The sequence below is a fragment of the Anneissia japonica genome, unplaced genomic scaffold (assembly GCF_011630105.1).
Source record: "Anneissia japonica isolate Jap-2015-1 unplaced genomic scaffold, ASM1163010v1 scaffold483_len1788099_cov177, whole genome shotgun sequence".
Taxonomy (NCBI): Eukaryota; Metazoa; Echinodermata; class Crinoidea; order Comatulida; family Comatulidae; genus Anneissia; species Anneissia japonica.
The window spans coordinates 600,439-612,849 of record NW_022682587.1 but is presented as its reverse complement, the minus strand read 5'-3'; the positions used below and the strand labels follow the sequence as shown (position 1 = coordinate 612,849).

At 31.3% G+C, this 12,411-nt stretch overlaps 1 protein-coding gene across 4 annotated transcripts in view; it reads right to left on the bottom strand.

Moving 5' to 3' along the window:
* LOC117101044 (brefeldin A-inhibited guanine nucleotide-exchange protein 3-like) overlaps positions 1–12,411 on the bottom strand; it is a 52,186-nt gene that overhangs the window by 32,308 nt on the left and 7,467 nt on the right. For 3 of the 4 annotated variants that reach the window (XM_033240942.1, XM_033241081.1, XM_033241018.1), the window contains exons 5-6: positions 10,084–10,212; positions 1,597–1,639 (exon numbers count right to left, since the gene is read on the bottom strand). In XM_033240942.1, coding sequence (XP_033096833.1) covers positions 1,597–1,639; positions 10,084–10,212 — 172 coding nt within the window. Of the gene's footprint in view, positions 1–1,596; positions 1,640–10,083; positions 10,213–10,925; positions 11,069–12,411 lie in introns of those variants that run through there. The other variant, XM_033241167.1, reaches the window with a different exon arrangement.

The following is a 12,411-nucleotide window of genomic DNA, read 5'->3' as shown; positions in this document are numbered from 1 at the left end:
CATTATCATTAATCAAAATTATATTTTTAAATATTATTTACAATTAATAACAATTATACTTGGTGGAAAATTCATATTAACAATAATTTTTTATAATACCTTTATTATTTTTTTTACTATATATACTATATATACACCATCAATCATGAGATTTTTTTTTTCTAGTTTATTCTATAAGTATTTTACTTTCAATTATAAATTTTCTTTAAAATACAATGACATATTCTAGTATTACAGTAATGTTATAAATGTGTGGTGCATTTAAATGATCTTTTATTAATATTTTTAGGATAAATACGAGATAAATTTGAGCAAATTATAGAAATATGACAATCAATCAAACCAATGTAATACTGTTAGTAATTGCAAAGAAAAATGAAATGTAGTTATGAAATGATGCAATGATCATTATGTTAGGCGAGACTTTTATTACACCTTGTTTTTTTTTTTGTTCTTTGTTAGAAGATCTTCGGAAAAATAAAATAAAATTTTGTTTTCTTATTAGCAAAAAAAGCTTCTGCACAACGGAAGCTTAGCGGAAAAGATATAAAAACTAAAATTTTATTGATGAAATAAACAATTTGAGTACTTTGTGTGTAAAAAGTAATAGAGGGCGCCCTTAAGCTCAAGATCACATCGCAAAGTTGTATAAATAAGTATTGTTGTATAAGGTAAACAGTTCAGTAATAAGATTTATAAAAGTTTTGTTACATTGTTATGAGGAAGAAATGAAGATTACTTATCTGAAGATTTTATGAATTTAGAAAACCAATACAAATTTTAGAAAGAAAACCCTCTTTTTTTTTAATACTACTGTAAATATTATTTATATTTGAAATTCTCATTTGGAAAGGATGACAGGCAATGGGGACAAGGTCTAAAAAAAGTCACGCCTTATTCATGCAATGATAGTTTATGCGAAAATTTGTCAAGAATAATTTTTTTTGTTAAACTACCAAAGCCTATCAATATCACAGCAATCATTATACAGTATATACAAACACCTACACATGTAGAGTAGACCTAAAAAACAAATAATCAAAACACCCACGCAGACACCCACACAAACACTGTTATACAGGTGTTAAATTTAAACCTGAAGTACAAAAAACACATCATAAACACATTTTAAGAATTAATCCTAATGATAAATTCACATAATAAAGAAATTAATTAACATTGCAATGAAATACACATGAGATTCAGTATATTTGAACATTTACTTAGAGATAGGAATTAATATGACAATTTAAACATGAGGAATTTAAACAACAATTGTCAGCACATGTAAGCCACATAACAGAAAATGTATGACTGTTGAAAAGCCATTAAAATTGTTTTTGGTGTACAGAGCAATCGTATGTGGCACTTATCCAAAGCATATATTGTTTAACTAACCTTTTAATTGAAAATCACATCGATATTTATATATTATCTCTATTCACCACATTATTCACAACAATAAGACTCAAACTTAAGTCTCGAAGGTATAAATTTAACATGTTACTTATTGAAAATTCCAACTATAGAAAAACAGAGTAACTATTTTGTGGTTTTTTTTTTCTACGCTAACATACAGTAGAGAATCTATCTTACCTTTGCTACTAAACTCAGCTATAACATCAGCAACGTCTTCTTTCTATTAAAAAAACATAAAGATAAAAGTTTAATATACTAGTGTACTTATAATGAGAAAAACCTGACTTCAATATTTTAAATGTTTATATATTCAAATGACAATTAAAATGAAACAAATATGTATTCATTAAATTTCTTATATCTTTTGCACAGACCTTGGAATAATTCAAGATTTCTTTTAAAGTACAGCATAACGTCTGTAAGTCAGTGTGAAAACTTGATTAATTTGATATGTGTTATATTTGATTTCATTGTTTTAAATAAACATTTAATATTAATAGTTTTTTATTTAATTTTTGAAGTTTTTTTCCATATTTCACCAAAGATGATATACATTTTTAATTATGTAAAATCAATACACTTTGTTAGGGATAATAGAGTTTGAATTAATTTGGGAAATAAATTTTTAATATTGACAATTAAAGAAGATTTATTGCTATTGTAGATGTAAATTCTGCCAAGCAACATAGTACAAGGTTTAAGGCTAAGTCATAATGCCTTGCATTCAATCAAGTCCAGTCTAACTAAGGTATTGATCGAAACTCATAAAATACATAGTCTGGAATTTTTCTTGCATGCCATGCTCCATATAAAATTGTATTAAAATTCCACAGATGACTTAAACATGGATAATGTTGATTGGAATTAATAATTTTACAAATATATGTTAAAAATAGAGAGAAAGGGTTACCAGTTTGAAATATAACAAACTATATAACAAAAAAATATCAAGATGTGGACAAAGTACAAAATAATAATAGAATGAATTTTATTCCTAAAAATGACACGGCTATATTATTCATACATGGCGAACATCATAAAACTATAGGATTCTACTCCAATCAAATCTCTTAATTTTTGAATTATTCAAAAAGAGTGGTATGACTATTGTATAGGAACAATGGTTCTAGTATTGTTTTCTAGCCTCTGTTTTGTCGATTACAAATATGACTTAAATCCAATAAAGATTTCTACACCATTATCTAACCTCTTGGTGTGCTAATTAAACTCAAGCATCCTGAGTGCACAAGGTAAGGCAAGAATTTTTTTCATTCCTTTTTTAAAATTTTTTTTCTGAAATTTCCATTTTTCGTGGCAGCACATGTGCTAATTAGCCAAAAATGAAATTTTATTTTTATTTGAAATCACTAAACAAGGTATAAAAAAGTTTCGCCTTAAAAGCCTCTTAATTTTATATTTAAATTTTAAAAAATCTTTAAGGTAGGGGATTAGAATAAAAATATTGATGCATGTTTGTTAAATTCAATATATTTTTGTCATTAATGTGCTGTAAAATCACTTTAATTAACAAGGCAGTTTCAGAGTCAGCACATTTTCTTTAAACACAACAAACAATAACGTAATTAAAGATACTGCGACATGAGAAAAAGAACATATCAATTAAGTGACAGCATCACGATATGAATCAAATATTGTTGATCAAATTATTGTTGAAATTCCTTGAAATTGGTTTTAATGTCATTTGGGAGATGACTCAAATTAATTATAGATCTATATTAACAAGGATGAATGTTTACAATATGCTATATGATGAAACACCTCACATCAAAAATTATCTACTAGTTTGGGACATAAAATTATCCATAATCATTTTCATTCAATATCTTCTTTTTTTTTATAGAATACCATCATAAAATTAAATTATGCAATTTTACAAGTACAAATAATTTTACATGTATCTACAGTATACGACCGATCGTTCAAAACAGCGTTAATAAATTATTCACCGACAAGATTAATGACCATCAACATAAATATCAGCAAGTTTCCATTATAGTGGACTATAGTCGACGGTGTCTAGTCAAGTGTAACTCGGCTACAATAAATTCAAACACAGGCTGTAATCATTGATTATTCTGCCACAGCTCACTAACACTCATATTACATTATTACTGTATAAAGATCAACTCTATAGGGAATATAAAAGCATACAGTAGGTTTAAAAATAACTAAAATACATAAGTAAATACTTTTGTCAAGAAAAACCATGAGCCAGTGGGAACCTCTTCACATTACAATATATTACAAAAGTTGAAATAAGGACAAGAAAGTGCTGGAGTTATATCCTATAGTAAGTAAAAGTAAATCCTTGCTGATCCACAAGGGCTTATAGGGCTGGAGTTTATCTTCAGTTTCTATAGCGGATGAGAGCGTAATACTTCCCTAGGTGGAACTTTGGTCTGGATCACCCCAGGTTACTCCCAGCAATTTGCTGGCACCCATTAATACAGCTAGGGAGACTGAAGTAATGTAGATAAAGTGCTTTGCTCAACGACACAAGTGAAATGCACAGCAAAGGATTGAAACTCCAACCTCGAGGTTGGGAAAGCAAACCATTCCCACTGAGCCAAACCGCTTCCATATATACATCATAAAAATAACCCAAAATTATTTTAATTATTCCCATGAGCGAGTTGAATAGCAGAAAGGTTAAGGTAGAGGCAGCCATAGTATCGGTGCTGGTACGAGCAGCGCTCTTATCTAAGGTTCCAGTGGAGGAAAAAGGCCTCTCAGATAAGGACTATATACCGTAGGTCCAGTGTACACAATTGGCTCAAATGCACTATAAATGACCCACTGGTACATCTTTCGAGACGAGTAGGGAGTTACCCCGGTGTACTGGTCCATATAGCCCTAGTTGTGGACAGATGAGTGTAGCTGGTACCATTTTACCGGGTAGCCCAAACACGAACAGACACTTAGCGGAGAAGAAAGTTACTGCACCTGCTGGTCCAAGCTTTGAGCCTTATGAGACAGATATCTTCCAATACAGCGATCCACTTAAGTGATTTTTCTCCCCATACAGATGCCATAACTGGGGACTTCTGGTGGGGGATTCTCACGCAACTTCTACTAGAAATGTAAATATTGGAATATATGTACATACAGTGTTTTTTCGGTGTAATCTATTCTAAAGACTTGCCAAGACATAACATGGACATGACATATGTGGGGGAAGGGGACCCTGAGGGGGTACCCAGCAATGGTCCCTTTCAAGAATTCACAATTGGATATGGCTATACTACAGTATGATTACAATGGAGATACTTATATGTTTTAATGCAAATACAAAATGCAGATTTATCTTGCGATGGCAGAGTATGATAGTAATAGAGATACTCTTAACTATTTGTTGTCATAAAATATTTGAATATAGTTTGAATATACACAAGATACATATATCCTCCTATACTACAGTATGACAATAATGGAAATAATGTAATGCAATTTCCATGCATTTTAAAACTAATACGACAGCCAGACATTTTAGCAGTAATGGGATTATTCTGCATTCAGTATATGCAGCACCAAAATTAGTTTTATGAGTGATAAATACAACAGCTGTTGACTTCACAACCTTACTTTCTATCTCCCCTTTAACCAAAGGATGTTAAAAATTGAAACAAGTGTTTACTACGACTATTCAAAATGGTGGCACCTGATGGGAATTTTTGCACAAATCAGAAATAATAGCACTTTACAATGTATATTTATGATAATTACATAGATGATTCCATTGTAATCCATGGCTTAATTATGGCCTAGCCATTGTGATTTACCAACAAAAATCAATATAATTTACTAGCAGCTTTGTTTTGTTTGTGATTGTGTAGAGCAGGCATTTTTTTGTCAAGATAAACAGGCCCAGGGATATATTTAGCAGCGTGTGAAGAATTTAAATCCAATAACCTAAGCCCCACTAAAGCTAATGTACAAATTTGTATAGACTAACGAGCAAATAACCTGTAGACATGGTACATACAGATGCATGGATACACAGATAGTGGTAAACAAATGTTCCAGTATGAATGGAAAGACAGAGTTACATTTAGGCAACCAAAAAAGACAGACTGATGAAAGCAAATGTGGTGGTAATGCAATACAGCAAAGGTTCATTGATGGACAGATACGCAGACAAACCTGTAGACAATACTGTTGATGGATGGATGGGAGATTGATGAATAAATGAATGAATGGGGCATAAATGAACGGATGGCCAGGTGGATAGATAGATAGATGGATGGACAGGGTAATGGATGGATGGATAATTGAATTGGGAAATGGATAGTTTTAAATCGGAATGAATGGATGATTACATACACATATAAATGAATGTAGATACATTGATAAATTAATTAATATACTGATGGATAGATGAGATGGATGGGTAAAAAATGAGGGATGATTAACTTGATGAACTGATAAATGCATGCAAGGGTAGATGAATGGAAAGGCAAATAAATAAACGAGTGACTAGGTGAATTTATGGACAGAATGTATCAATAGATATTTAAGTAAATGAATGAATAGATGATTATATTAATAAAGAGAGATACGGTAGATGTATGACTGGATCAGGAGTACATTCAATAGATTAATAAGCAAGTAAATAGATGGATGGATATATGAATAAAGAGATGGAGTAATGAATGGAGTAGATAAATAAATGGATGGAATACATCAAATCAAAAGTGAATACACTTAGCGGTTCCAGGAATTCAAAATAGAGGGAGTTCAGGAAGGGACTACACCACCTCAGCCCCAATATGGTTAGGGCTAAAGGTAAGCAAATTTATGAATGCAGGTAAACTGAACAAAGAGATGATTGAATAGAAGAATAGATAAATATATAAATGGATGAATGAATGAATGAATGAATAAATGGATAGATGAATGAATAAATGGATAGATGAATGAATAATAGAGGAATTAATAAATGAAAGGATGAATCATTTGCACAATTATTCCAAGTATCAGCCAGAAGTATATCAGGTGAGAATTATTTATACCTTGTTTCACAAACTTATTTTTTTAAAGATCGTCAAAAGAGGGCGCAAAAAAAATAAAAATAAAATTTTGTTTCCTTATTTAGCAAAAGTTTTTGCAAAAAACATTCAGATGGAGTAGAAAATAAAATAAAAAAATTATTGTTGAATGTAAACAGTGTAACAATGGGATGGTTAATTGTTTTAAATTTATATACTGTAATTTTATATAAATTTCCTACCTCAAAAATATTGACTCACCAGTGGTTGGGGCTGGGGTGAGCACATTTTTAACATAGATACCTCTACATTTCTGGAAATTGCATTTTCATACTCAAAAATAAGTTTCTAAAGCAGTGTTTTTAACAGAATAGCATGCCCCGAGCCTGCTGGTGCCGGAAATGGTTAGACATCGCATCATATTAGTGTCCCACTTAATCCATTGTCCCCATTAATCTACCCCTCCACATGCCAGTACCCTACACCACTAGATACAGTGAGCTATACTCAGAAAAAGCCACACTCTTGCAAACATTGTTAGAGTATGGGTACCTATGTGGTGTTGCTCTAAATCGAAAACCTTTGTCTAAAAATCGGCGGGAAAATGATTTACTTTTAGCAACGTTTCGCGGGCCGGATAAAAATCTTTGGCGGGCCGAATTTGGCTTGTGGGCCGGGGATTGAATATACCGGGGCTTTACGGTAATCTATAGTTCATGGCTCATTAATATTGCCTGAAGTGTGCTTAAGTTGCGTACAATATATGTGTAGAAAGCAAATGATTAATAACAGCCTTGAAAATAGCTCATTGATTCTTCTCTGATGACAATTGCGATGAATATACAGTAGAAAATCAAATAATTCTATCAATGTTTCAATTTTGAAGAGAAAAAAATGTTTATTAGGGTACAGTAGTAGAATTTGTATGAATATAGTATCACATACAATTGTTTTTCTGTTCCAAACATGTTCTGCACAAATGCATTTTGAATTGTTTGATGATACGAAAGACTTTTTTGAAACAATTTGGTAGAAAATTCTACTAAATATCTTAATGGCATCTTGTGATTATTTTTGTTTACAGACATCTCTTGACTAGTGATGAAAATGTATCACTTTTTAAAATAGTCCAGAATTAATTTTGAGAATTACTCAAGTGAATATAAAACAGTTTGAATACTGTATATGATTTTTAATTCTTTAATACCAACACTTTTTTTGTTATCTTTTTTTTTTTTTGGTTTTGTCACCAGAATTTTGTCATAATATAATACAAAATGTTTGGTGGTGATCAGCATAGGAAACACTTTGTAATGGGACCACACAATAATAATCTCTTAAGTAGCAAAATAAAATCTATATGGTAGATAAAAAAACATGTCTCTGTAGTACCTAAAGACTCCCAACTAGTTTCTATTGAACCTTCATGCTTCTATAAATGAGGAGGAGGGGGAGGGAAAGAGGGAGAGGGGGAACTGTCATTATACAATGGGCAGATGGGATAATCATAAGGCAAATCTCAATGTTATCCTATCAGTTTCTGTCTATCGAAATATATAGAACCATTAGATATTTAAAAAAAAAAACAATAAATAATTATATAAAAAAATATATAATATCATGAACACGGCAAAAAGGTTGAGAAGCTTTCAGTGATATTATATCACCATAAATAAATCAACATCACAAAATATTAAATTTTCATAATAGATCACACAAATTCAAAAAATAAATATAAAAATATTGCCAATTTTTTTTTTACTTTAAACCGCTTACAACTGATATACTGTGTGCAATGTATCTTCAATTTTATGCAGTTATCTGTCATACAAAATACCGCACACTATTTATCTATCAAATCTGCTATTTAGTTTCCTAAATGTTGCTAATATGTAATCTGAGCCACGTGGAACAGTGTTCAGTGAGGCGCGGAGCCATCTGGCACAGAGCCAAGTGCTTTTTCCAGGTTGCCTTGCGAGTCATTATTGATTGTTATGGTAGTACTTCCACATCATCAACTGCCTATTACACAGACTAGCAATGCATTATAACAGATTTTCACTTGCCCACATTAAGATACAGCCATTCCTGGTAATATTTTTTCAATTCAAAGTTGGTGAAGTGAAATTTCTGGGTAATTTGTTGTTTATTGAAGTGAAATTTCTGGGTTTTTTTGTTTTTTTTTGGTGTATTAACTACATGTATGACATGTTAATTCAACGTGTGCCTGCTGTTACCAAAAGCCATTACAAATATTTAACAGAAACACACAGTAAGTGTGTAGGGGGAAATTCCTTAAAAATCTGGGAAATATGCAAATTTCTTGGGAGGTCTGTAGTAAATTGCTAGGTGAACACATAGAGTTGATTTGTTTGTTTCTCACTGACCAGATATATCATACAGAAAAAGTAAAACAAAATGATTGAATGATTGAATGAATGTACACCTGGATGGATTTACAGTCTGGTCTTTTTAATTTTTCCTTATTTTTTTGTACATTATAGTCATTTTTGCAATACGTTGTTCTGCCATAGGTCATGAATGAGCCACTGAGCAGATTACATTTTCTGTATACTCTATCTGGCGCAATATAAATTCCATTGATTTATTGATCAATTAATTGATTGATCACTCGCGCTCACTCACTAGCTCGATTGATAAATGGATAAATGAATGAATAAAAATACATCACTCTTAGTAGTTATCCACAATCATTTGATATACTGAAATGGAAATATCTTTCAGAAGAAGAAAATTCTAGCTGTCTCATACAAGAAGGATGTGCAAGAGCACATTATGTAACAAATATCAACATTTAAATAACTATGATTTTCTTGTATTACCATAGACATCTGCTCTACAAATGTTTTTTATGCTAAAGTAGGCCTATATTCTATTATTATTTAGTTTCACATCTATAGTTTAAATATTTAAATTATTAATATTAAGGCAATAATAATGTCTAATTTTATTGTTTCAGGTTTTAAAACCTTACAGAATAATTTCTGGTAGATTTAGTACGTCATTCCAGATATTTTCTCAACAGTTTAATGACCTTTTATTGTTTCTCTACCTGTTAATAGGTTCATTAACATTGCTGTTTTGTGTTTCTGAGACACAGTGTTTATTCGAATAAATGCCACCTCCAGGCCTCTGGACGTCTCCATCAAAAAAACCTCCCACGGCGTTTACTTGTTAATGTTCTGCTCCAATTGAATAACGTTTTTTTCTAAACCTAGTTGTGATCAGTAAGTCTTATGATCAATAACAAATATTGACTTCATGTACAGTATATGTTGGAGTTTCACAGTTACAGTGAAATTAAGGGGCATTTATATGAGTATCTACATATCCATTCTACACCGAAAAGAATAAACGCCACCCTAGAATAAACACCTCCTTCAAATAAACGCCCCCTCAAAAACTCTTCTCAACCATAAACGCCCTGGGGCATTTATTCAAGTACAATATCTCTTAAACTAGAGTGGGCATTTTAAGGGTTGAAAGTTGAAAGCCATCTTGCCTAAACTGGCTTTTAAATATTTCTCTCAGGCACTTTGCACACGAATAAATAGGTTAATTGATAATGGCTACAGACTTTAACATTGCATAATATAATACTGTACAACCAGAAGGAAGCGTAAAGTTCATACGTTACCATTTTCACCTTGGAGTTGTGACGGTCTTGAAGGAACTGACAGACATGGCTCAGGGTCTGTGTCAACGTGACTTTGACTGCTGTCCTCACGCTCATCTGTGGGTTGTTTTTGAATGTGTTTGTGCAAAGCTGAAAAAAAAAAGACGATAAAAAAATCTGATGTGAATTCTACTGTCTACTACACTACAGTATAGTAATCATAGTGATATTGTAGCTTCATATAATGTACAATGTGGTGGAACACACATCCATCCATTGTACTGTGGAAAAAAATAAATATGCTGAGCATTCCATTCTTGTGATTGGCTGTACAGAGCTGTAGTACAATAGTATGTAGTCTGTAGAAACATTTGTTGAAGAAGTTCATATTTCATGTAAAAAGTAGCGAGTCAGAGTCTACCTGGAATCAGCAATACCGGTGGCCAAAACTGACCAACAGCAACACAACAACCGTATGAACAATAGACAAGAATAGCTTACTTTGAAGACAGCAGGTTTACCAGGCCTGTAGCATGACTTAATTTGTGGGAGGTTCATTTCAGTAGAAAGTGGACCTTTTGGCTTGTATGATCACCAATACTCTGGAGAGCATTGTAAATATATCTACGAATATCAATTTTTCGTTTTTAAATGCGGACCTTCTCCAGTTTTTGGGCGGTTCTTCGTAACCTCTTTAACCCCCCCACGCTACGGGCCTGTTTACTAAAAGCTAAACAGGCAAGGATTGGAGCAATAAACAGCACTGGTGAAACCAATAAATCTCCGATAAATGTAGATCAGCTGATCAAGCAGTGGCAAAGTAATAGAAATCATGGTGAAAAATGAATAGGTCTAAAACTTACTCTATCTTCACAGCATGGAGCTACCGTATTGTATACTCACAACTGTTATCCAGCATACGTATACATAAGAGGATCTTAAAAAATACATAAAAAATAGCTGCCAAGTTTGGACGATGATATGCTTTTGAGTAGTGGATTGGATAAGAAATCTTAGTCTACAAACTAGGACTCTACATATTGTAAATCATGTAAACAGAAACCGGCTGTAATCACATTTAATGCTAACTAAAGCACTACCACTCCACTTGTATCTACCTGCTGTTTACTTTAGTGCACTCTTCTGAGGTAGCATGGGGTCAAAGTTCAAATCACTGGAGCCTGACATCATTTTGATATTTTAATTTATTAAGAAGCATTTTTAAAAAATAAAGTTTGTTATTCACAAATGATTTCGAGTATTAAAGTTCACTGGTTTTCTATTTTCTAAATAATCTGAAATCAACATTTTTTTTTGTTGATCTTTAATGGGCATGGTCAACCTGTGCAGTTTTAGCATAGACAGCATAATTGTTTCATACTTTAAGTAAACATAATCTCATGTTAAATTCTATATAAAGTTACAGTAGAAAAAAATTCAATGGAATTCGTGGTAAAATATTTCTGGTCATTACGAATACTCTTTTTATTCATTTGTTATTAAAATCAAATTAGTTATTCAAAAGAAATGTAGCATTTCTTCACAAGAAATAAAAGATGTTGAGAGAATGCCCTGGAGATAAATATCAACACACTGAATGTAAGAATTGTTCCAGATGATATTTTGTAATAGAGCTGTGGCTCGACTATAATTCCAAATGCAGCAAAGGAAGTTAATTTATCAATTGAAAGGTCGTGTCTTTAAAATGATGCTATTTTCATCTGTGTGACGTCATTTGATTACGAAAGCAACGTTAACAAGGTTTGTACAGAAGCTTTCCATATGGCACCAAAGTAACTGTTCAGCCTTTAAAATACACTAATTTTGAACACTAAAATTATTGAAGTATGACATTTAGATCTTGATAAGTTTTTTTAAATATCGAACAATCATTACTATTTAACATGGCATCCAACATCATGTATCATTAGATGCAAATCAGCTTTATAATTCCTATTATTTCTTTCTGTCCTTTGTATGTCTGGATGTTCGTATTATTTGACTAAACATTAATTTGTCTTTCTGCTTTTTTCGAGGTCATTTGAATGAGTTTGAATTTGAAGTTTAATATAAAAATTAATTAAAATAAGCAAGCCACCAATAAAACTCTTATGATAGTTTTATTATTAACATTTTATTAATTATCATTATGATCCTATTTATTATGAAAATCATTATTATTATTATTATTATTATTAGTATGATTATTATTATTATTATTATTATTAGTATGATTATTATTATTATTATTATTATTAGTATTATTATTATTATTATTATTATTATTATTATTATTATTATTATTAGTATGATTATTATTATTATTATTATTATTATTATTATTATTAT